The 25,830-nt window shown below is 33.2% G+C and overlaps 3 protein-coding genes across 3 annotated transcripts in view; 1 reads left to right on the top strand and 2 right to left on the bottom strand.

Moving 5' to 3' along the window:
* Positions 1-9,235: 9,235 nt before the first annotated feature.
* On the bottom strand, positions 9,236-10,052 carry Tsp_01423 (conserved hypothetical protein). The gene is made up of 3 exons (XM_003377180.1): positions 9,982-10,052; positions 9,381-9,437; positions 9,236-9,308 (listed from the first exon to the last, which is right to left on the bottom strand). The coding sequence occupies exons 1-3, from the start codon at positions 10,050-10,052 to the stop codon at positions 9,236-9,238; spliced, it is 201 nt and encodes a 66-aa protein (XP_003377228.1).
* Positions 10,053-13,732: 3,680 nt separating this feature from the next.
* Positions 13,733-14,335, top strand: Tsp_01424 (conserved hypothetical protein). Its single transcript, XM_003377179.1, has 2 exons — positions 13,733-13,792; positions 14,264-14,335. The coding sequence occupies exons 1-2, from the start codon at positions 13,733-13,735 to the stop codon at positions 14,333-14,335; spliced, it is 132 nt and encodes a 43-aa protein (XP_003377227.1).
* A 1,131-nt stretch (positions 14,336-15,466) lies between these two features.
* Positions 15,467-25,830, bottom strand: part of Tsp_01425 (putative fibronectin type III domain protein) — a 29,830-nt gene continuing 19,466 nt past the window's right edge. Inside the window, exons 41-72 of the mRNA XM_003377178.1 lie at positions 25,483-25,779; positions 24,683-25,009; positions 24,409-24,608; positions 24,233-24,344; positions 24,089-24,159; positions 23,790-24,027; positions 23,521-23,723; positions 22,953-23,070; positions 22,728-22,876; positions 22,519-22,669; positions 22,125-22,457; positions 21,955-22,067; positions 21,036-21,231; positions 20,880-20,974; positions 20,639-20,825; positions 20,475-20,575; positions 20,276-20,422; positions 20,016-20,209; positions 19,688-19,965; positions 19,267-19,468; positions 19,102-19,168; positions 18,952-19,048; positions 18,407-18,639; positions 18,177-18,344; positions 18,005-18,122; positions 17,819-17,937; positions 17,646-17,754; positions 16,965-17,399; positions 16,673-16,843; positions 15,696-15,995; positions 15,559-15,635; positions 15,467-15,487 (exon numbers count right to left, since the gene is read on the bottom strand). Coding sequence (XP_003377226.1) covers positions 15,467-15,487; positions 15,559-15,635; positions 15,696-15,995; positions 16,673-16,843; positions 16,965-17,399; positions 17,646-17,754; positions 17,819-17,937; positions 18,005-18,122; positions 18,177-18,344; positions 18,407-18,639; positions 18,952-19,048; positions 19,102-19,168; positions 19,267-19,468; positions 19,688-19,965; positions 20,016-20,209; positions 20,276-20,422; positions 20,475-20,575; positions 20,639-20,825; positions 20,880-20,974; positions 21,036-21,231; positions 21,955-22,067; positions 22,125-22,457; positions 22,519-22,669; positions 22,728-22,876; positions 22,953-23,070; positions 23,521-23,723; positions 23,790-24,027; positions 24,089-24,159; positions 24,233-24,344; positions 24,409-24,608; positions 24,683-25,009; positions 25,483-25,779 — 5,627 coding nt within the window. The remainder of the gene's footprint in view (positions 15,488-15,558; positions 15,636-15,695; positions 15,996-16,672; positions 16,844-16,964; positions 17,400-17,645; positions 17,755-17,818; positions 17,938-18,004; positions 18,123-18,176; positions 18,345-18,406; positions 18,640-18,951; positions 19,049-19,101; positions 19,169-19,266; positions 19,469-19,687; positions 19,966-20,015; positions 20,210-20,275; positions 20,423-20,474; positions 20,576-20,638; positions 20,826-20,879; positions 20,975-21,035; positions 21,232-21,954; positions 22,068-22,124; positions 22,458-22,518; positions 22,670-22,727; positions 22,877-22,952; positions 23,071-23,520; positions 23,724-23,789; positions 24,028-24,088; positions 24,160-24,232; positions 24,345-24,408; positions 24,609-24,682; positions 25,010-25,482; positions 25,780-25,830) is intronic.

The raw sequence follows: 25,830 nt of genomic DNA, 5'->3' as shown, positions 1-25,830 counted from the left end.
AGAAAATCAAATAAAAATTAATCAGCTAATTTAGAAATAAAATTTCATAATCATAACTGCCAGCATTGCGTAAATAATAAACAATGGATTCTCTCACGAAGTGTCCTCGAAGTTGAGCAGCTGCCATTGAGAAGACCATGCAACTGGCATGCATTTTTGATCCTAACACTCTGCTCAACCAGAAAGATTACCAGAAATCTTTATAAAAGTAGTGGAGAAAAATTTAGTTTTAAAAGTCAAATGGACATGTAAGATGACCAAATTTTAATATTTTGCGTTTCAAGCTGAAAAACGCTAAAACTATTATTAAAACTAAAGCTTGACTGAAGCAAAAAAAGATATTCACAATAAATCAATAATAGAAAATGGAAAAATCAATGTTGAGAAAAAAAAAATTTTTCTCCTCGACCAGCTAGCATAGCATTTTAATTGTATGTTATTAGACATTTGACATTAATCAATGAAAAACATTAACACTAACATTGACAATTATGCACGTTTGTCATTTGAAAATTTTCAGACAAAAAGTGCAATGGCAGGCAGGATAATGAATCATATTTAAACAAAACACTTATAAAAGAATTTATCATGTTTATGATTCTTTCGCATCATTCTTTAAACAATCAATAATTGTGGTAATAGTCTGGTTTGGTTGTTTAATGCAAAAAGGAAAATGCGGTCGATTAGAAACTTTTCAATCATTTATTTCATCAGCTAGTCGATTTTCTTTTCTCATCTGAAAATTATACAGAAGAAGAAGATGATGAAGAAGAAATACAAAAAAATACAAATACTTATAACGTATAATACTAAGCTTAAAGCAACCTCCTGAGTAGTAAGATGTATTATTTCGTGTACTTGACTTGCAATATTTCTTCAAAATTAAATTCAAATTTCTCAAATTGAACTTGGCAAAAATGACATTAGCATGTGGTGGTAGCAAGTGACCAATTTTGCAGAATTCGAGCAAAATTTATTTATCATCATGAAATAATTTATAGTTTAAAACAAGCTTACTTGTTGAACATTGCAACCAAGTCAAGAGGGGTAGTCAAGAGGCAAAAAATATTATTATTCATGAAAGTTATAAAATCAAGAGAATTGAATCCGAACATGACACCAACGAAGACCAAAGTCAGTGGCATAGCTGGCACGTTGTTGAAGATTGGGCGACGTTTCCGTGCATGACAGCTGCTATTTAGCCACGCTGAGCGTCCGCCTAGCGCACGTCGTCACAGCTAACTTCAATTCAAATATTGTTTCTTTCAACAAAGCCCAGCTGATTAAGGTTTCTTAAACATGATGAAGTAACAAGTCTGAAATCGCCACCCACTTCTACCGCTAGTCTTAAAACCAAGCAACCGAGATCAGTAAATTATTATTATTGGCCATTTCGTCTGATTTTATTAACGGGGCAATCCACATTCGTCTAGACTTGGAAATTATCATCCTCTTCTGGTGCTTGCTTAATGTTGCTGTTGCACTTGGCATCTCGTCTACTTCTTTTTTCCAAAATTTATTTCACACATGAATTTACTGGCAAAATTGTTTGAAAAATCGAAAAACATCTACTTGTGAAATCACTCAAAATTGAAAAAGCAAATTAATTGCCAAAAAGCATGTTGCACTTTTCCATTGCCACAGCTACCGCTATTACTACTACTTCTACTGCTATTTACTTCAGCATAAGTGCGATGAAAGCTGACAAGGCATTAACAAGCTTAAAGCATTAACAACAAAACGAATTGTGAAAAAAATCACTTTTTTAAAGTTAAAAAACACACATTTGACATTTTTTTACATCGTACAACTCTTGTTTTTCACACCATCTTCAAGTTTCTGCAAATTGAATGTTGCCAATAGAGCAAAATTGCTTTTTCACTCTCATTTTTCTCTTTTAATTAAATTCTCTTCTCTTAAAATGAATTCAAAAGCAACCCACTCTGAGTAACAATTATTTCACCAACAACAGTTGCATACGGACATATTCAACAATGAGCATGCATTTGCAAAAAAATTCACATTTCAAAGAAAGAAAAATAACCATTTCATATACACACAATACACACACACACACACACACACACAAATAAGAAAGCTTTGCATGGAAAAGAGAAAAAACACTTCCTATTGACATCAACTTATTAAAATGAAGTTTTCAAACAATGACGTCTGAACATCAATATAATTTTTTATAAAAAGAAAAAAAAATATTCAGAAGCGTAATTTATTTATTATATCCCTTTTTTTAATGTTGTAAAGCTTATTCATCATATGTTTACTGTTATGGTTGTTGTGATGAGTAAATATTATTTCACTTTAGCACTTGCAGATTTTGCAATGCTTTTCCATGGAACAATTTTCAAATTTTATTCAAAATTGCATCAAATAAATCAAAAAATTAATCTAGTTAATTTAAATAAGAATAATAAAAGCAAATTAAAGCTATCTGTGGATAAAAAGTGAATTTAAAAAGATTTTACACTTTAATAATAATAATTCCTTGTAAAGCAATTACTGACAGATGTGCTCATTTACGTATTTTTACGTATATAATTAACTAAGTTACTTTTAAAATTGGTTAACTTTGAAATTTTAATTGAACAATTCTAAATTATTAATCTAATCAACCTTTTTGTGAATTTTTCAAATGAAAATTTTGGAAAACCGTCTGCGCTTATGTCTATTCTACTAGATGTACTATAGATTCATCACTTTTATTAATAAATTGAGAGAGAAATTGCAAAATTCAATCTAGCAACAGTAAGCAGTTCATTTATTTCTTTATGAAATTAACCAAAAGCTACAAATTTTCTTTTTCTTCATTAGTTCATTTGGAAAATTAATAATGCACTACTGCACTACTACTACTACCATTGGGAAGTAATTATTCTTTATAGTGTAGTGAAACGTTAAGCGAACGTTCAGCTCTTGTTCTTCAGCGTTGAGCAGAACCAAGAAGCACCATGCAATAAAATATGCTCTCCCATTTCAATTTATTTATTCTTCAGGGAAAATACTTTATTAATAACTAAGAAGCAGAGAAGAGAAAAAATTCATTTAACGCTTTAATGAAGAAAGAATTCTATTGTGATGGGCAATTTTTAAATTGCAATATTTTTAATGATCAATCATTAATTCTTTTTCACCAATCAACGAGATCATCATTTCATTCTTTATCAACTCTTACAGTAGTATTTACTGTACTGTGGTGAATTAATGGAAAAATCTGCTGTTTAAATGCTGTTTCATTAGCAACCAGCAAGACCTTGAATTAAATTACTTAAATGAAATTTGCAGAAGAACTTACAAAACAACAGTGAACGACTTACTGTTTCATATTGTTTGAATAAAGTTGAAAATCATGAATAAAGTAATGCATAATTTAAATAATTCACAGATTCTGAATAGTTGGTGTTGATTTTCAAATATGACACAACCAAATGTGAATCTAGCTGAGAAAAAGACCGGCTGTTGACAATTGTATTGCAAATCTCTTTATTAATGCCACAAGCGCAAATATACTCTCTCCAATTTGTACTTACCGGACGCAGCAGCAGCAGTATATGAATATAGCAGTGAATCGATCAGATACAGCTGCAAACTGAGCGTCCGGCTCTTCTTTTGCCCACTGCCCGAAGGTCAGGTATAATCAACTTACTAAGTTCGCTGCTTCATGCTCAGCTTATTATCGATTGGGAACCACACCGATTATTACACAGCATTTTCGTAATGCTTTTACTTTGCCTGCATGGTGCTGGAATAGAGGATGAATAATATAATACCACAAGACGTGCCTTTCTCTGGACATGATTTTCATCAGGCAAAGGACGGATATAAATTTTGCCATTTTCGATTAATCAAATTAAACTTCAAACGGACGACGATTTCGCAAATTGTTTGTCTCAAAAAAATTTTCCCAGCAGAACAATTACTGCTCTGAACTTGGCACTTTTCATGAATTGTAATCATGAAGTGAAATAAAAATTTGAAAATGGAAAAAAAAATTTTTTTTTTCATTTGAAACTAGACAAGCAATTCGCCTTGAATTTGTTGTCTTGGTTGAAAAATTTTCAATTTCAATGCAACTGCCAAAAAAAGGAATTAGCCAAATTAAAATTGCACAGTCTGAAAATTGAAAGTGAAACAGAAAAGTCTTAAAAAACTGAATAGCAAAAAAACAATCAGTGACAGTGTCTCTTCATAAACAATGATTTTGAAACTTATCATTTCTGTGGCTTGTTTGAAATTTAAACTAAACAGCAGCTTATTCTTGATCAATTTTGTACAGTTTAATAAAAAAATATATAATTAAAACTTTTTCACGATAAAATGCAAGAAAAAAAAGAACTCCAACTAAAAGTATACTGAAAATATATTTGCAATTGTTTAGCAGTGTTGTAAAGAAACAGATGAAACAACCCGCTGAGGTGAGGCAGGTGATGCAAATTGGAAATTACAACTAAGATCAAGTCTTCGAAGCAAATGGTCTGAATTTAAATTTAAATTTAAATGAATATTCATTTATTTTTTATTATATATGTCCCCATGAAAACATTAAGCATAAACAAATCTGCCATTTATTCAACATTTTGTGTATAAACCGTTCATCTTTAATGCATGCAAATGTATTCATCATTTATGTACATTTGATGGAATAAAATTTCATACTATCTTTTAAAGTATAATAAGCGCTTTCCAGCTGAATTTTTTGGAATAATTTTTGCCATAATAAAGTCCACTGTTCAACTTTGAAATTCAAAAAGTGCATTTTTATTTTTAACAAGTAAATATGCGTGCATATTTTTATAACACCAATGTATACTGCCAAATTGACTATCATTTAATAAAGACTATTAACATGAAAATAAATATTAAAAAATTGTTTATGGCAACTTTCATATTTAGTTAAATGTTATAAAAGCATTATTGTAACTACAGCTACAGTAGCTATTTTGCAAATAATAAAACAGATTCCGTAGGAAAATAGAAAAGAAAACTTTTAATAATTCATTTTTAATGCTTATCTTGTAGAACAATTTTTATGTCATTAAATAATTTTCTATTTAATATTAATTGAAAGCATATTCATTAACAAGTAACTGCCGCTCATGATTTATAAATCATCGATTGTGCTCATTGGAAAATATAGACATTAATATTTTCAAGCGACACAGAAATGTTTACATGCGCTATTGAGAAAAGCTGCCAAGCAGAATAATTTATTATATCAAAATGAAAAAGAAAAGCCACTGAGGAAAGAAGCTGAGCTGAAAAGTATAAAGCTTTCTACCTTAACTGAACATAATTCAGTAAATAAAATATTTTATTTTTCTGATTTCATTAACAAATAAAAATGAATAAAAAGTTTCAAAACTGAAATATGACAAAAAGGAAAAAGCCAAAAATTCTTACTTTTATTCGAAGCTGTATATATTTAGCAGCTGTTTATGCTTTCCAATTTGCACTGCAGCGAATAATCTGAAAAAAAAGTTTCATGTTCAAAAAATAGAATAAACACAGAATACAAGCTGTATTTAAATAAATAAATAAATAAATAAATATGTAATAGAAAGACAAAGTATTCAGGAAAAAATAAAATGTAAAGTGGAAAATTAGAGGTGCTCCCTGGTGAAAAGTGTCTGCCCAGTGCATTTCGAGTACACAACATTTTCTGATGAATGATAAACCTGTGTTCAATTTGGCAATGCTCAATTTTCAAAAACTGCCTTGTGCGTGACACCAGAAACAGACATGTATTAATGAGCTTGTTCAGAAATGTATATATATTACTTTTTCGACGTTGATAATTCATTTTGGAAATCAATCAACGCCAATTTGTAACAAATCTTTTTTTAATCAAATTTATCTTCAGCTTACATTGCTGTTGTCATATTCCACGTGTGAAGGAATACTTTTATATGAAAAGCTTTTGTTTGCAATTGCTATTTCACAATGCTTCATTCTGATTAACACAATTGCATAAATTTTGCAAATCATTTCTTAAATATTTTCTTATTAAGTATGAATATCGTTGCAAAAACTAGTGAAACAGTACAGTATTTACTAATTTGGCTTTATGAATAATTTTGAAAACAGTTTTATTATAAAGTTTAAAAAATCTTTCGAATCAATCAATACGCTCTTAGATTATTATGTCAAGATGATCGACTAATTTCACTTTCATCCAAAATAATTTTCCACGCGACAAAGTAATCTTAAATGTATTTTTTATGCACATTTAAATTAAAAAAAGTTTCATTCACAGAATATGCCAGACTTAAAGCTGACAGATGTGCTGAAAAGTGCAGCCGCAATACTATGATTGTTTAACAAAATTCTAATCTTCGATCACGGAGATACAACTTTCTGTACTTTGACGTATGCCCATTTAACGTAATTAGAATCGACTTGAATGCTATTACTTTTTAATCAATAACTATTAATTAATTACATTTTTATTTTGCCTTTTCAAAAAAATAAAAGAAATTTTTGTTACTAACATTATTCAACAAACATATTGATGACACAAATATGGTTTTAGTTTTAATTTCTTGAACGTTTTAAATAATCATGCATTGACAGATTATTGACTAAAAGATATCAGTCTCTTATTATCGAACAGAGCTGCATTATGCAAATAATTCGGCAGATAAACCACTGAAGCCATGTTACATACATGCAGGAGATAATAATACACAGTAGTGTGAGGCAAAAGAATAATATCCTTTTATGAAGTGATCACAATCTTAAAACACCTGTTTAAATAGAGAAACTTTACAAATCAACATTATAGATTTTATTTATTTCTTCTTCAACAATTACTACAAAAAGATACTATAATTCACATTATTCAATATTGTGTATATTTATAACTGAAATAACTTCAAATTTGAGCATCAGTTTTAATTCCACATCAAAACATATTTAACTGAAATGCGTCATTAATTAAATAATATATCATCATACAAAACTCGTGCAAAATATTTTCTATAATATGAACGAATTATAACAACAGTATTATAAATTGTCGTTAAAAATGTCAAAAATAATTATTTAATAGAAGTTAATTCCAAAATAAAACTATCACAAATTTATTTATCTGCCCAGAGAATTATTATTCATTGTGTTTCAAAATTGATAAATAATCATTTTATTAAAAGAGGTCTGAGTTTAACCTCTGTTCTGCTAGATACAATGTGCTTTTGTGCACCGAAAAGTAGTAAAGAAAAAAAATACTATAAATGGAGTCTCTTTTGAAAAGGCTCCCACTTGAAGTACCAGTTAGACAAGAAACGCATCAATCTGAAATAAAAGTCTGAATTACTGTAACCGTGAACAAATAAAAGTTTCCAGTCATGTAAAACCTTCGACAATTACTTATTTTGAATTTAAGATTCACTAACCAGACATGTCACCTTGTATTTCTTTTTTTAATTTTAAGCATGCTTAAATTTAACATATGTACAATTACTAATCATTATTTCTTTTATAGTTATCCGTCTGACGCTGCTAATTTTTTTAACCATAACTCACACATTCAACTGTAGCAGAAAATGGCATTTACAATTCATAGAATAATTATGAATAAATATCTATTTATGTCATTTTATTTATTCTATTATTAATATTATCATAGTTGGTTAAAAGTAGCAAATGTAGAAAGTATACAACATGAGAAAGCGATGACAATATTCATATGTTTGTTTATGCTAAATATTACTCATTATTCATCATTCATACTAATTATTCATTATTATTATCATTTATTAAAAAATCAATTTGTGTAGATTTCAATTTGAGGCAAATTAAAGAATATAACATGCTTGCTTCATATATTTTAACATAATATAATTTAGCAATAAAAAAATGAATAATTTTTAAATTTAGACAAAGCAGCAAATGAACAATCGACTATATAAATACATGCATATGTATAGGATCCCAATATGTATAATCAACAAAGTACGTGTATGATGATATAAGCAAACTTACAATAATTTAAAAAGTGTTGAGATTTTGATCGACTTGCCAACGTGAAAACAACGTTGTCGCTGTTCACACGACACATCCGGTTTGGTGGAAATTGTAATGAAACGTCGTTGATCAAGCCGGAAAAGCGATTTCAAGCCAAGCTAATTTGATACCGGTTGAATGGTAGAGTATAATCTTTAACCGTGCGAATCAGATCAGTAATGGAAAATAGCGGTGAAGGTCGAAATTGACGCAGCCCACCGTTGAGATGAAGACATGCAATAGTTCGTCACTCAAAGAAGAAATGTAATCGGTCTAGTTTGGGATGTTAAAATTTCCGCTGGGCACCATTTTTCTCTCACAGACAATTGGCAAATTTTTCGCTTAACAACAACACCAGTACAATTACAATTTGATCAACGACAGTTCGCCCCCCCCCATGAACCATGCGTTGACAGCATCAACCTGTTATCAGCATCTGAACCAGCAAAAATGAATATTTCCTTCCTTCTTATTAAACATTTCTAATAGAAAAGTTGAATTGCAAATTTCCATTTAAATTATCAAAAAAAAATTAACAACTGACACTTTAAACATATTCATTCAACTTTTTAAAGCTCAAATGTAAAAATTGTGAAGAGTTTCGTCTGTTTTGGTCGTTTCTTACCCCTCACAGAGGAAATTAATGCGTTCTGCATCGAAGCAATTGATCCACTTCTGACAAAAACGAGCATGTTTATATAAATTAGATTAAGTTGCGTTAAATTCATTTTATTCACACCTCAAACTGATCTTCAAATCTCCAACTGCTTGACAAGCACCACACATGCTGCAGATGCTAATTACCAAGAGATTAAAATAAGAAATAGATTCTTCGAACCAGACAAACTCAGCAAGGGATACTTGATGTTCATCGTATTGATTTTATTTCTGTACAAAACAACTCAGGCAAGCAACTTTGGGTAAATTTCAACATTCAAATACAAGCTAATAAATGAGCATTCAAACAAATACAACGTTAATTGCAATTCACATAAAGCCACTTTTGATAAGCTGAGTAGATGCTATCGTTGAAATTTACCTTCAGTACAAAAATGAAAACCTTAAAAAGCAATACAACATCAAACTGCATTAAAAATTTAAGCTGTTATTATTGTTGCAATGTTGTTTTAATTAAAAATATATTTCATCACTATTCATTATATGAATAAGCACAAATTTTTCACGATCGAATTATTGCACGAGTTTTCAGATTTAGCACCTAGCTTATGGCAGTCGCTGACCTTGATCTGAACACTGATAAAGCAATTGTCACACCTGCAGAGCTGAACGATCTGGAAAATTACACAATTCAAAGTTTCAGCTGTGCTGACTAAAATTGTTATCATAAATTTTCTCCTATTCACATTTCTTTGCGTTCAGTAGATTTTTCTTTTCCATCTTTTCTTATTTTCAAACTTATTCTGAATTAACAAAAAAAATAATTGATTAAAATAAATGAAAAAGCTAAAGTATTTCTTAATAAATTGAGAATTGAATTATTTATTATTCGTAATGGAGAAAATGATGATCTTTTGATATGAATTGTGGTCATGAATTTTGCAAAATACAATACTGATGAGAAAATTTCCTTTCAAACAGGCATTAATTTTTAGATAAAATTTATTTTATCTTATATTCCACGTTTGAGTGTTGACTGTATGAATAATATTTTACATGTTTTCCATGTTTCTAGAAAAAGAGAGTAATAAATGTACATCAAATATATCCTGTTCTTTGTTGTCATCACCTTTCACAAACCACTTGGCTCCCCCCTCCGCCTAGCACGCAGTTTAAAAATGGCAAGTACAGAAAACAAAACTACTCTTTGCAAAACTGTATACATGTAATATTTGATGGTAGCATTCGATATTGACCTTTGGCTAAGTCAGAATAGTTGGCCTCTGACTTTGTTAAAATTACCATGTCAAGGTTCCTCTGTTGGTCACTTAAGATTTTACCTCTTACTGAAATATTATTGCACATTTCAGTGGACGTAAACAAAATTCTGCATCATGAACTCTAACAATGCTGTTCATTTCGAAATCATGAATTTACTTTTATTTTCATTTTTCTGGTAAAAAGTATATCTCATCCAAAATGTATAATTCACACTAATACTTAAATTTACGTCACTTCATTGTACTGTCATTAGATGGAAAATTATATTCGCATCTACAAAGCATTGACTTCTGAATATCACAGCAACAATATATACAATAAATTCTTTTGACATCAGTCACTTAATTACATATACGTAATGACATGTTTTTTCATCATTAAATCAACACTTATCTTTTGAAAATAACAATAATCTACTTTAATATTTCTCATAAATGATGTATTTTTTAAACGTTTTAAAGGTTTTATATTCTAGGTAAACTTCTTTCTGAAGTGAAATGCCAAACATTGCTTACCAGAAACGAAAAATAAACGCCTGCACTTCTGAGACATACAGTTGCAGTGAGCAGCTGTTATGAATAATATATGTAGTTAGAATGGCAATACCGCACGTGCATTAGCGGCTTTCACAAAAGAATAAAATGTGCAAGTGGAGGATAATCTATCCAATCTGAAGTGGAAAAAGGAAGCCTGATCAAGAGGCTTAGCTCAGCTTTTAGCTAAAAAATAACGTCAGTCCAGAATGCGGGAGGGCTCACTGTGCAAACAAAGGCGTCGACTGCCATCGACTGATTTTGGCTTCAACAATGCTATTGACACAACTACAGTTCGACACTAGAGCTCATTATCTGCCTCTGATTGGCATCCTTTCGCTATGTGGACTATTTGCAGTAGAACAAACTACACTCCAAGCCGAGAACAAGCGAATCAAAAGCAAATTATTGTTGGTAGCAGAATAGAATACGTCCATGCAGACAAGCATTGTCCACCAACAAATGACCGGTCAAGCATTGCAAAAGACTTGTTTGAAAACGTCCGCTGTTGACAGTTCTGTGTTATCTGTCTATATAACGGGCAGCTATTTTGGACAGCAGGTCGCGGGAGTGTTTCTTCAACGTGGACAATTTAAAACTGGCCAAAACTGTTCCATTCCAAAATGCCCATCTTACTCAATCAACCTGCATTACTTTGACAGTTACGGTAGTGATCAGCAAGCAAGCCCGCACAGTGTTCATTAAGAGAAAAATGTCGAAGAAATTTGTCGATTACAGTTTAACAAAATAGAAAATTGTAAAGTACTTTAAATGTGTGACAAGGATGCTCTTGAAATTTCAGAATGGAAATCTTTCTTTACATTTGGAAATTTATTTCCATTAGCAATGTTATAAAGATTATATTTCTAAAGGCATACTTTGAAATTATTGCAAAGAGAGATGCTGTTCGACAAACGTCCCAAAGTTGTAGGATGCACATGTGCGAATTACAAAAGATTATTATTGCTAACTAAGTAAAGGTGCACTTCACAAATAAAAGCGTAATGAATTAAATTATCAGAAAAGAAAACCACATAAAGTGTGTAGTGAAATTCTTTCCTTCACCACAAGGAAGAAAGACAACAATGTGACTGTACAAATATATTGGTAAAGCAAACTAAATTTCTTTTAAAAAACAGCTGAAGCATCAAATTTAATAGCAAGTGAAAAAAAGACATAAATAATTATTTTCTATAAAATCAATTTCACTGAGAATTCAGGACAGTTTTAGTTAGGAAAAATTTACAAAGGTATAATGAAATTTCTGAAGCGAAAGTAATCAAAAAACATGCAAAACAAATTGTAAATAATTTAAGACAGTTATCACCAAAATCATTGAATTCTACTGAAAATTCAATTAAATCATATGATAAAAAATTCTAAATCCAAGTAAACGGAACTGAGAAGAACTTTAAATTTTTAATGATTGATTAAATCAGCTTATGAACAAAATTCTTGAACAGAACTGCACTAATCCTATTACAAACATTAAACAGCATAACGAACAACAATATTGGTTGAAATGTTTTCTACAATTTCTACTGAATTTCATCACATTAAAAAATGTAAATTTTAAAAATTATACAACTTCCTGCTAATAGAAATACATGATTAAATGATCGATATAGTTGAACTAAATTTATTTTACTATTAAGAGTGATGTAGCAGCATCAAGATTGGAACTGTGATTATGGAAAATTTAACATGATCATGTAAAAGTGTTAATTCCACAAATTCGTTTTAATAAGAAATCAATGAATGCCTAAATTTCATTACTAATGCTAGGCGTCACAAATTCTCTCCTTAATAAAGAAATTAATAATTTTCATCAAAAAAACCATAAGAACAAATTATTGAAATTCACCCTTTCAAATTGAAATGTTCAGCTTGTTTGTGCAATAAATAATATTAAAATTCTATAAAATCTAATCTTCAAAATACACCTTGATTATTTTTTAACATTTGAAGTAAATAGAATTAAGTTTGAAAATTTGCCCGTTTATCAACTAATAAATAAGGAGACGTGTTTATATAAATGTATGAAATGCACAATAGAAATATATGTAAATATGGAAACTTGCCAAATGTGTGATTGTTGCTGCTGTTTGTTAGCTAGCTTGAATATGAATCAAATAAAATGGGCGTCGTTTGTAGTAGATTTGCTTCGATTAAAATTGGAACTCTTTGACAGACTGAATGCAAAGCTGAAATAGAAAAATTAATTAATATCAAGCAAGAATGCTGGCTAAGGGCGTTCTTTGATTAATAATAGCTTGACAAGCAAATCAAACATTATTTTGATGAATTTATAAAACGCTAGCTAGAAAAAAAAGCAAAACCATACTAATCATACTGAAAATGCATATTAAGAATAATGTGGCAAGTGAAAAATTTGGGTCATATTTGATAAGCGTGGCAAATAAAGTTGAAATTGAAGCTTATAGCACGGGTTTGATTTATTTTTACATTAGCATTTCACATTTTCTAATAATCAAGCTAAATGTCACAATAACACTAGCAATTGTTTAATTTTTGCATGGAAACTAGTTACAAGCACGATCGACCAGTTCAGTGATGTCAACGGCAGAATCATGCCATCACTTGCAGTTAGCTAGCTGGGCAGAATCAACGAAAGCCGTTCGCTTCTTATTGTACAAGTTCAGAAATTTAATTACAAAGTTGCAGTTGGAAATACGCGTTCAGCTAATCAACAAAGCTCTTAAATCTCGAACGTGATGAGTTTTGTCGGCTACTAATCAATTAAATTTGATTGAATTCACGCCATGCGCATAAACTTATAATTACCATCAAAAATTATGTAACCCAAATATGTATGCACATATATTTATTTATTTATTTGCTTATTTATTATTCGAATTTTACATTTAATATTATATGTTTAGAAAACTGGTAAATTTAACCAATCCTACATTAATAAGCATTGAATTTTTATTTAACTTTAGCCATAAAAAACTTGCCGTCCATAAAAACAAAGGATTTAAATGTGCATTTAAATTTTTTTAAATAATGCTTTGAATTTTCAGTACAATTTATATTTCAATTATTAGTGCAATGAACAGGATATTGAATTTTTATGTGTTAAGTATATAAAATATTTATTAAATTTTAAATACTATACACGTTTTAATGACTTTTTTAATCAACTACAAACTACAGACAAATGAACACAACTATAAACTTACAAAGTGATTCCATTGTATGTATTGTTATTACACAGAAGTATCATTATATAAAATCTTTGCAGCTACAATAAATTTTCAAAAATGCAAAAACTGTTCAACATGCTTTTCAGCGTTGAACATGGTCAGAAAAAGAATTCATCGGTAATGATTAAACTGCTAAAAGTGCCCAACTATTTATATTGTTCAGTAAACTGATCTGCTGATATAAATGAATCATAGGAATTTGAAAATACAACTGCTAAAATTAGTGAACAGTTTAGCATCAAAAATTATTGGAAAAACTACCAACTCATGCTAATGTAGAAATAAGCTGTTTGAATACTGTGATGCTGTGTTTTTTGAAGCAGATTTGTTCAATGAATCATAAAACTGAAAATCAGTATCGACAAATTTTTCAAATTCTACGATAGTTTTTAAATGGAAAAAATTTCTGCAATTTCGTTCTTAAATAGATAAAATCATAAAATGAATGCAATATTTAGAATAGATTAAAAATGTTTCAAATGAAACAACTAAATTTGTGCTTTTGCTTTGGATTTATAAAAAAGATACACAGTTCGGCTAATGAATGAAAATATAAACTGGGATTAATAAAATGAATAATAATAACAGTATTGTGTTGGATTCAATTTGACAGTTTCAAAATACAATCAAAATGGCAATGTGCTGAAAGCAATAATGTAATTCTTACTTGTTAAATAGAATATTATTTCAAATGTGGATTTAAAAAGCTTTGCAAAGAACGCTTTCCGTCATCGTTGCTGCTTTAGTGGAAAAATGACCAGTTTTATGTGAAATTAAAACAATTATTCGTCAGATTTTAAACGGCAGATGGCAGGCAGCTTGCAAACAGACAACAAACAACAAAGGCCAGCTAGAGAGAGGTTGGTGGATGCTAGTATTGTTTAGCATTGATGACGAATTCACTTGCTCATTCGTTTTAGCCGACAGTCATGCATGTCAAAGTGACGTGCGGTAAAATAGACAAATAGATAGATAGATAAATAGATAAATTGCTATGACATCAATGTATGTACGCTGCGATTATGGCAGTTTGGAACAAATATGCAAAGTGCGGAAGGAGATCGGTTTCTCTCAGAAATCTGAACATCTGACACGCTATATTCTTCAAGGACGGCAACGTGTCACAAGGAAAATTAACAGATGCCAAATGAACGAACGTTTAAGCAATTTTCTTGAAATTCTTTTCAAAAACAGGCACAAAAAAATTATACATACAGTTTATTCTGAAAATGTTCATTAAAACTACTAATTAAATAAACAAACAAACAAATGCATATTTCTGTTCCAGTATCCGTTCAAACTTGTCAAATTAGATGATAGTTACAAACAGAAATTTACATTAAAACGCAAAACCACTTTTCACATTCAATTTTTTTAATTAATAATGATAATAATAATACATATATTATAATTGTGTGTATGCGTGTGCATCACGTATAAATATGTAATAGAATAGAATAGAATATCGTATGTAGTAAATGAGCATAACAACACAATCGTAATGAGCAAAAATGAAAATTGAAAATTGACATAAAATAACATGGTGGAAATGGCGTATTGATGAAAAAAAATGCGGCAGAAGACCAATAAATAAATTTTAGAATAAAAAATTTAAGCACCGCAATGAAATCTTCTACTTTTTTTGATCGAGACTGGCATCGCTCGATATTTTCCAATAGCGATTTCCGGCAAAGAACTAAAAACTATTTTAAAAAAAGAGCATATGGCAGTTATTGAATAAATATCGCATTGGTTCCAGACCCATTTCATATATCATTCCCAATTTTCCAATCATGGTTTTGTTGTGTATTCCTGAATGAAAAATACTTTGCAATTGTGTTATGTTATGATGATGAAATTAAAATTAAATACAATAAACGTACTTCTTTATAAGAAGTTGAATACGACTCGGTTATTGTTTCTTTCACCGGTCCCCCTTGAACTCGACTACTACCAGGTTCTTAAATAACAAAGGAGCTTAAAATTTTGTACGCAAAATACATCACACAACAATCTTCACCTTTACTACTGCTGCTGGGGTAGACAACTGGACTTGGTGGCAGTTGGCTTAGCGAAGTGCTGTATTTTTTCATACGATCCAACGTCTCTGGCATTGGCTCTTTTACAATTTTCATCAGCTCATCTGTCCATGAAACTTGCGCATGCTCCTCTGAACCGCTGCTTTCGTCAGACAATCCAACCAAGTCGTATGCCTGGGCAAGACTGGAACGTAGAACTTTCGGCTTTCTGTAGCTGGTAGAAGGCTGCTTCTGCACATCCGAGGATCCAGGAGATGTCATACTTCCAGGTGAAGTGAGTCCTGTAAAGTTGAATAAATTCATCGATTGGAAAATTTTTTCTAATTACGGTTATATATAAATAACGGCCAACCTCAAACTGTGATATGTCATAAAACAATATTATGTTTTACTTTGATAAGTAAAAAGTGTATAACTAATTTTTTTTAATTTAAGCTACATTGAAAATGCATAACATCCTACAACAAGAAGCTCCAGTAATCTTAGAAATGATAAATTCCATCCTAGCACGTGCATTTCAAAGACACATATTTCAAGTTTAAAATATAGCTAGCCTAAAGCGTGCTTTGATCAATTTTAGACTTCGTAATTTACGCAGATTGAATTGCAGCCTCCAGCCACCTAGTGACTGCTGAGCTGTATGCAACAATTTTCATTTCTCCCTTCAGAGTAAAAGAGTACCTCCAGCGTTATAAATAATCAAACCTGCTGCAGCTGGCAAGCGACAACTTACATTTCATTTCAAAAATCCATTCATCTGTATGAATTATGTGGGATTTTTTTACAAACATAAATAGTAAATTATGTAAACTGTTCTCTCTAAAACATTTACCATTCACCAAATACTTTGATACTTTGAATTAGTCATAAGTGATCTGATATGCTATATAATCAGTTCCTCATACTTTAATATGAAAAATTACATAACTAAATAACAACTAATAAACAACAAATATACCTTGTCTGGCTTCAGGTGAAGATACGCCAGTAGTGCTTCCTGATGTTTTCGTGCTAATTCGAACTGGTCTTGTGGTTGGTCTAGACTGCCTACCTGTGGGACTGGTGATTTCAGTTCTGATCAGTCTTTCCGTTTCAGTACGAGACTGTGATGTCCGTGAACGATAAGAATCTAAAAAACATCGAAATTCATCCAATACAATATAAACAAACAGCAACGATTAGCAAAATATTGATCATGCAATGAACAAAAAGGGAAATTCAGGTGAACAACAATGTCCATGCAAGCTTACCATACGCATCATCAGCACGGCGTGAACTAGACAAAGGGGTGTAGATTTGCTTGCGACGCAACGAGTCCATAAATGCTGAATCACTAGCGTATCCCTGGCCACGTTCACTATCAAGACGACTTCTGCCTAAGTCAGCTCCGGCCATTTTTTTCCTATCTGATATTCCTGACTTGTACGCAGAGCTCAACTCCTTTTGTAGTGTTTCCACTGCTTCACGGCGTGATCCTGGAGCAGTTGGCCCTGGTCGCACGCCATCCAATATGGTCTGACTAGGATAGCGTCTCGGCACTGCGTAACCGTAGGGACTCAAATCTGACTTCGATCTGTATTGGTATCGGCGTGAAAAAGTGTCGTTATATTGCTGAATGCTCGTGTGACGGGAACGCTCTCGGTCACCAGACAACGTGCGCCGACCAGACAGCGGAGTAGAAGCATCTGAAAGCATTCACCTCCTATATACAGCACCTACATTTCCTCTCCAACGTTGTGCATAAGTATCTGGCATTTCTGCATTCATCAACATCATCATCATCGCAATGAAAACATGAAAACTCAAAAGTACATTCTCATCAATAACATTGCATGCATTGCGCACAAGGACAAGATACTAGCAAGCTGACCAATAGTGACTTTCGAGGTGTGCAAGATAAACAGTCACTCATACTACTACTCAACGCTTACCTCGCCTGAGACTGCTAGCTGATAAAGTTCTGCGGTAAGGATGTTGACTGCCAGTTGGATATATGGTGGCTCCTTCAGTATCACTAGCGTATTTCAGATAATCACCAGGCTAAAATTTTACAAGTAAATATTTACTCATGGATGTGAAAATTCATCACAATAAATATAGATACCGTGTAATGACGACGCAGTGTGCTGCGCTTGAAAGAATCATTTCGCGTAAACTCGTCCAACTCTTGTGCAAGATACTGACCACTGCTCGTCATGCCCACACCTTCTGGCAATTGATTATCTAAATTGATATAAATATCAAAAAGTGGCTTGCGATGTAACATGAAATTGTTGCCAAAAAATCTTACAAACGTGGTATATTTTTGTGGAGTGAATTTCATCTCCTTTTTCCCTCGTCTGACGTTCCAGCGTTGATAATTTTTCTGTCAGCTTGTTCAGTGTTTCTGACACCACTCTAGTAGAATCCTGGAAGCAATATCATCAGTGGAAGCACACTGAAGCAGAAAATTTTTTACTTACATCATCCTTCTGACGACTTTCAGAAACTCGACTGCTCACTCCATCTTTGAAGCCTTCAACATAACCTTGTCTGAACTCATCTTGATTTGGATACTGATCTTCCAAACGTCGTAGAAGCGTTGTTGTTATTCGATCACCAAAAATGCCAGAATTACCATCACGAAAACCCTGTTCACGCGTGAAATTATAAAATATCATTCAGTTCAACTTGAAAAAATTTAATCTCCTACTTGCATATAACCAGATGAGTAACCGCCTTGACCAGCACGATTTGCCAAATTATGCATCGACTGGGTCATTCCCTGCATTCCGGCGTCACGCAAACCTTGCACATAACCGGCATGAAAATCCATTTTCATACTGCCGTAATCTTCATCCATCCGTTGGCGGGCCATCGAAGGTCCAGAAAGTTTGTTAGCATCACGAAAACCGCGTACATAACCATCTTCAAACTCCCCTTTACCTGACAATTAACAAAAAATACGTAAAACATCAAAAATTAACACATAAAATACATTCCATTAATAAAGAGATGCTCGAAGCGTCCAAAACATTACAGATGAGAAATAATGCTAAATTCCAACTCATATCGTATATTTTTTTACCACTTCTACAGAATTTCACACTTACTAAGCGCATATATTGTTTAGTGCAGTGTTAGCAATTAACGGTTATTATACTGTAACTGTAAATTATTCTTTATCAGTGTGACAGATGAACACGCAATAATTAAAATGATCCCTGAAACCTGACTGTACTGATCGCGTCAACATACCTTGAGGAGAACGAACTTTCGACTCAAGTTGAGTACGAATGTTGTCTATTCTACTTTCAAGAGCTTTCAAATTCTGTGCCATGTCAGATTTCAACTTCTAAACATATATTAGCAGTGCTGAGTAAATAATGCAAAAATGTGAAATCATACTTCATCGCCTAACAGTGGTTGTCGTGCTTCCAATGAAGTAATTATTCGCTTCCGACGCCTCAATCGACTATAAAAAAAACAAATGAAAAATAAAAAATTGAAAGGTATATATATAATCAACGCAGTGATGAAAAACATTTAAAAATCAAGTGAATTATCTATTACCTGGCACAACACCAAAACAAGCAACAAATGAGGAGAATCAGAAGTAGCAAACACAGTAGGAAAAGCAACAGCCACCACCATGGCCAACCTCCGATATATCTGCTGGAAACACTTGACTTATCTAAACAAATTGGCAAGTAGTTGCTAAAAGACTCTGTGAATTTGTGAAAGAAAATGTTTTCATAGAAAGTTTCAACAACAACTGCAACAAATAGAGAAAATTATGACTCTTGATACAAAATTAAACATATTATGGCAGGTCACATTGACTTGCTGCTACCTGAGTTTATATTTCATAACATGTCTCTCAAAATATAAAAATATAGATGGAGAAGAGAATAACTGTTGCTTATTCAAATAAGCTACAGTGCTATGTGAAGAATGTATACAATTAATTTAAAAAAAATTGGCTTATTCTCACCTCGATACATTCCCACAACTGGCTTTCCATCTACCATCCACATGGTTACAAACGCCCAGTTGTATTTTTTGCCTTTTATGAGTGGATAATTCAAGTATCCACCGTGGACCTCCCCGTTTCCAATCACAAACTCTCGCTCTGCTGTCAAAGTATTTCGATCGAATGAGCCAGCTACATAATAAGGTATGCCCATTTTTCGAGCAGTGAGCTTATCAGTGAGCATAGTCTCGTTGATTGGACCAGATGGATCACGTTCATCAACCACAACAAAATATCGTCTTAAAAATACAGAACTAAGTAACACTTCTGTAAAAGAAACGTTACTTACTGCACGTAAGTGTCGTTCGGTACTGGCTTGATAATGACAGGCATCAAAGTATCCATATCGCCAATGTTTTCAACGTAGTAATTTGGCGGAACAATGCAGCACAGTTTCGCAGCTGATGATGCTGATGACATGAAAGTTGTTGGGATAACAGCCGTCTTCCACTGATTCCATGTACCTTCGACAAAGGCACGAACCTATTGATGGAATAAGAAATTTTGTTTCCGATCTCTTAAAACAAATCATCAATGACAGTTCTGTACCTGTATGGTATATTGGTGAGGCTTGCCGTCTAAATTGTAAATCAAATAGCACATATTTTCACATGGATCACCAGGGCAGCGCAAGTCAAATTGACTCTTCTGTGGGTGTTCATACCATTCTTGAACGCCGTCGACCAGGTAGCGTACCTAAAAATTTTTCATTATAAATATGAACTGAAATTGCAGAAATAATACCTACCTGATAGTGCGTTGCAACTGGATCTTCAACGGCGTCCCAAGTCAACGAAAATGCATACGGACTGTGAGCACAGATTTTCAGATTGTTTACCAGAAAAGCACCTGAAAAAAATGGAAATCAGCTGTACGTTTAATGTAGAAAGTAACATGATTAGTTAGTTCTACCTGGTGGCAAGGTAGCGTATACACCCCAAGTTTCACCAGTGCGGTTTATCGGTGAAAGTGAAACATTGTAAACAGTGGATGGAGTGAGTCCTCGAATCACATGATCCACTTTGTTCGGCTCAACACGCTGCACAATTTCATCTGCGTCGATCAGCCGATGTCCAGACCAAAGCGGTTTTGCTTTCAGCTAAAATATTAATGCAAGTCACATTTTCAGCATCAACAATGAAATTCAGCTTACATTGTATCCTGCTAAACGAGTGCCCCAGAATGGAATCCACATAACATGCAGTGACGTAGGTGTTCTGTTTCTCAGTTTCAAAATATGATTCGTTCCTAAAAGAAGAATGTCAAAAAATGTATTTTTGTGGACCATGGACAATTTTTGTGCAAAAACCTGGTGGTGGAAGAGTCGAGTAAACACCCCACAGAGTTTCACCGTAACCACGTTTGGTTGCAGCTTGCACAGTGACATTATAAATTGTTTCAGGTTGCAAACCATCGAATTTAATCCTGTTACCAGGGCGAGGCACAGTATATTGGCTACCGATGCCTGTCGTTCCAAAAGCTGGATCAAAAGGAGCTACTGTTATCTGAAGAAATGTTAAAAACAATTATTAAACACGAAATTCTGCAGTAAACGAAAGCAACTGAAATTAATTAATTCAAAATCAATATGGTCAAATCAATTATTTACAACTAATTATATATATATATATATATTCATATATTTACTTATTTATACTTATATTTAAAATTAAAAAATTATGCTTTTCACAGTTCGATGAGTTCTGCATTCACAACGTGATCAGTTACTAATAAGTCATACAAAGTAAAAAAAATAGATTCGCACTCTGTAATGGGTAACTTGTTCAGACAGGGAAGGCAGTAGTATTTCCGGTGGTCTCCATGAGACGTGCAACATGGTATCCGATTTTTCAATCAGTTGTAAATCTGTAGGAGCGGGCAACCAATCCAAAAAGCCTTCCTCTGTAAGAAAAAAGACAGACTTTTAAAATAGCTCGCAACAAATGTAACTGCGAAATTGTTTACGTTTGCTGCTTGTAGAAAATGCTTTTGAAATAAACCAAACTGGCCTTCCCCGCGAGATGCCTTTAACAGTAATGTTGTACATCAAATTAGGATGTAGGTTTTTAAAGTGATAGCTAGTTGTGGAACTGGAAACATCGTCAAAAGTTACGGGCGTGGAATCAGCGCTTTCATGCGGATATAGAAATACCTAAATAAAATGAATGAATTTGCCTGACTAATGATATGCTTTATTGATCAAGTCGATTCGATGATTATAAACTCACAAGGTAATTTGTTATTTCATTTCTGCGGTCGTTAGGTGGATCCCATCGCACTTTAATACTGTCAGCATCTGCGTAGAGCAAAGTCAAATCACCACTCTGAGAGTCGACTAATCCTTAACAATAACATATTAAAATGCAGAATGAAAATCACTATTTGCTTATTCGCTTACTGTCTTTAGTAGTGACATACACGCTCGGTGACCAAACTCCTTGCGAGCCGTCCTGAGAAACGGCAGTCACTTCAAACTGATACGATGTCATTGGATTTAATGGTTCAACAGTGTAGCAAACACTGTCCTCAGTTGTGAGAGGATTTTTTATGTTTTGACAAGATAAATCGTTGCGATTAAGTAAAATATCTTTAGTTAACTTGCCATCACGTGTTCGGTATCGCATGCGATAACTGTTAATCGCACCGCGTGATGGATACGGTGGCAACCACGTCAGTGTAACATGACGATCAGAAATACTGACTGGATGCACTTCTCGTGGCATTCCCAATTCTAAAATAATAAGACGGTCGTTAGCAGAAGAGCTGGAAACAGAAAAAAAATTTATTCTAACCGCTTCCGAGAGTTTCTATTTCGAAAGGCGTGCTCCATGGTCCATGGCCGTGACTGGTGTAGGCTCTGGCTTGGAATTTATACTTTGTACCTGGAAGTAAATCATGCAACGATGCTCTGGTTCGAGCGGTGGTCGCCTGCCGATGAACTGACTACAAGTAACAAATTATACGTTATGAACTATCCGACAGAGCAATCAATATTGCTTACTTGAACCCATTCGTCGATTCCAGTCAATAAATATTCGTATTGAGTAATTTCACCGTTCTGCAATTCACAGCTCGGTGGATCCCAGGTAAGCAAAGCTGAATTCTCAGTTATATCTTTTGCTCTGATTTCCCTTGGTGCACTTTCAGGAGCTAAAAAGACGTGTATGCATGTCAAATAAAACGCTACAACAAAGCATGCGCAAAAACCAACATTCAAACAAGTTACCTTTTTCACCCGTGCGAACCGTTTTGCTAGCTTTTGGCAGTTTCACTTCCTTTGAATCTGAACGCAGTGGATTTCGAGGTGAAACTGTAACTTCATACAGTGAATAAGGTTCCAAATTCTGAAAAAATAAAAATAATTAAATAAACCAGTTCATCATATTTCAAAAAAATTAAAATTACAAATATGAATAAGATTCTGCTTCACAAATCTTAATGATTCATTCATTATACTTTTTCAGAACAATTTACGAAATATATTTTCAAAGATCAACTGAAAATTCTCAGTTAACAATAAATTAGTTAAAAATTAACATTAACCAGCTTTTTACTATTCAATAACAAGTCGAACTAAATGTTACGTAATTTACACTTTAACTTCAATACTTTCAACATCATAAGCGTCATCAACAATTTACAAGTTCAAATGCTTAACTGAAATTGAAAAAAATAATATTATGCTGCTAAAAAATGTTCATCTAAATTGGGATTTATGCGTAAAGAACAAAATTGTATTAATGAATTTTTATGAACTAAACTTCATTAAAAGAGAAATTGTAAAAACGTCGCACCTGAAGCAGCATGTACTTTTCATACACATTGTATTCAGTTATTGGAGTCAGCTGAGATTCAGTTAAAGGCGGACAGTTGCCTTTTTGTCGCATAACGTAAGTAACATCAACTCCATGCGGCCAGTCTTCAATGTCTGCTGCTACATGCCAGTTCAGTTGCAATGAATCAGGACCACGTTTTTTCAGATCAATGAAAATCAACTCTTAAACGATTTTTGTTTCTTTGAGAATAGAACAAATTTTAAAGGAATTTTTCATTCAAACTATACCCGGAATGCCTGGCATGGTGAAAACCTTTTCTGGCGACCAGTCGCTGAACTGACTCCGCGATCCACTGCGATCGTAGGCCTGGGTTCGCACTTGGAAACTCCAACGTACGCCAGGTTCAGAGTGAGTTTTATATTCCGTTTTCGTTGAACTCAAATCCACATAGCCGGAATGAGTAGAATTGTGGAACTTTATCACATAGCTCACGTTCGAACAGTGCCAAGCTTGCTTGGGCACAGCCTGCAAAGAATTGCATTAAATACGTTTCACAAATGAAGACCATATTCCAACACCGATCTACCTCCCATTTCAAGTGAACGTTGTTGGTTCTATCTGCCTCGACGTGTACATTCTGTGGTGCCATTGACGGTTCTAAATACGGAAAATGGCAACGTTGTCAAACGACGATGGCCAGAAAATGAAAAATAAGAAATTGGATTCTTACTTCCGCATAAAGTATGCGTTTGTAGCTCAGGTCCGCTGAGTCCTTTTCTGTTGTTTCGATCCACTACGTGAAGGCGGAAATAATATGTCGTGTCAGGCACTAATTTGTCGACCTGAATGAAATTTGAACAATAATAATGACAAATGGTTACGCTTAGATGTGCTTTTCACACGTACGGTTTCAGTATAAATTTGACCAGCGTCAGCAGCTTTGTTCAAGATAACGTCATTGTGCTGGATCCAATCAGAACGTCCTCCGACATTGTATTCCAATACGTATCCTTTGACGTGGCGTGCAGCGTTTCCGCCGACACCTTCCCACATCAGTGTCAACGATGTGGGACCCTGGTTCGACACGCGAAGTGGTGCCTCAATGACTGGTATTTCTGTTTTGAAAAGAGAAGAATAAGAGAGAGAACAATGCAAAATATACAGGAAGCAAATTTTTTACCTGCTTCTTTAGTTTGAGCATACAGGGACTTACTCCAATCACCCCATCCACCACTTTCTGTATGCGCTGATGCTTGCACAACGTGCTCTTTTTCTGGATCTAGACCGACAATACGATAGCATAGACGCTGTTCACCTTGATCTGCCCTAGCACAGGAAAGTTCGTTCGGAGCCTTTCGAACCTCATGCCAACTGATTCGATCAATCGGCGTGTAGCGAATTCGATATTCATCCAAAATGCCGTACGGTGGCGACGGAGGCAAGAATGAAATAGAAATAGCAGATGGAAACTCACCATCCGTCCGCAGGTCCATCGGAGGTAGAGGTGCTTGAAAGAGAAAAAGTTGCAAAGTTAAATAAAAAAAAATAGCACTTTGAATCCACTCATTGCTTGCAGATCGACAGAAAAATTCGAAAAATCAAGTCATCTTTTAAAAATCCACTAGATGATTTGTTTTGCAACTTTTTTAACAAAATATGCACAGTTGAATGAAATATGTGCAGTAGGAGAAATTAAAGTAGCAAATTAGCAATACAACAAGAAAAAACTTTAAAAATAAATATCAGAATTTGACGTTGAAGTTTGATACAATTGATGAAAATCAACAACTTCAAAAGTCAGTATTCATTGTTTACAAAGCTAATATAATAAATGCCTATATCATGTTTATTGGAAAAGAAACCATTTGTAAATGTAATAATAGTGAAAAAAAGGCTAACTATAAATATATTATTAAATGACAGTTATTAAACTTGCGTTGTGCGTCAGTTTACTTTAAAAAAAATACTCAAAAATCTTACCTTCAGATCTGGTTAAAAATTTGACTGGTTCTGAATAAGGTCCTTTTCCTTTTGAGTTCACTGCTCGAACAATAAACGAATACTGAGTGAACGGAACCAAATCAACCACTTGCACTCGTTCAGAGTTTGTAGTTGCCGTCTGGACATCTGTCACCCACGGATCTTCACTTTTCACCGTATATTCATACTCAATAATTTCACCATGCTGTTTAGTACAAGGCGGTTCTTCCCATGTCAGTGCAGCAGCTGTTTTTAGAACGTTTCCAACGTTTACGCTTTGCGGTGCAGCAGTGGGTGCTAAAAGTGGACTAATCAAAAACTTCATCGCAGATTAAAGAAAACCACTAA

This window comes from Trichinella spiralis (assembly GCF_000181795.1).
Source record: "Trichinella spiralis strain ISS 195 chromosome Unknown Scfld4, whole genome shotgun sequence".
Taxonomy (NCBI): Eukaryota; Metazoa; Nematoda; class Enoplea; order Trichinellida; family Trichinellidae; genus Trichinella; species Trichinella spiralis.
Note: the sequence above shows the minus strand (reverse complement) of the source record. Positions and strands in the feature narration are given on the sequence as shown.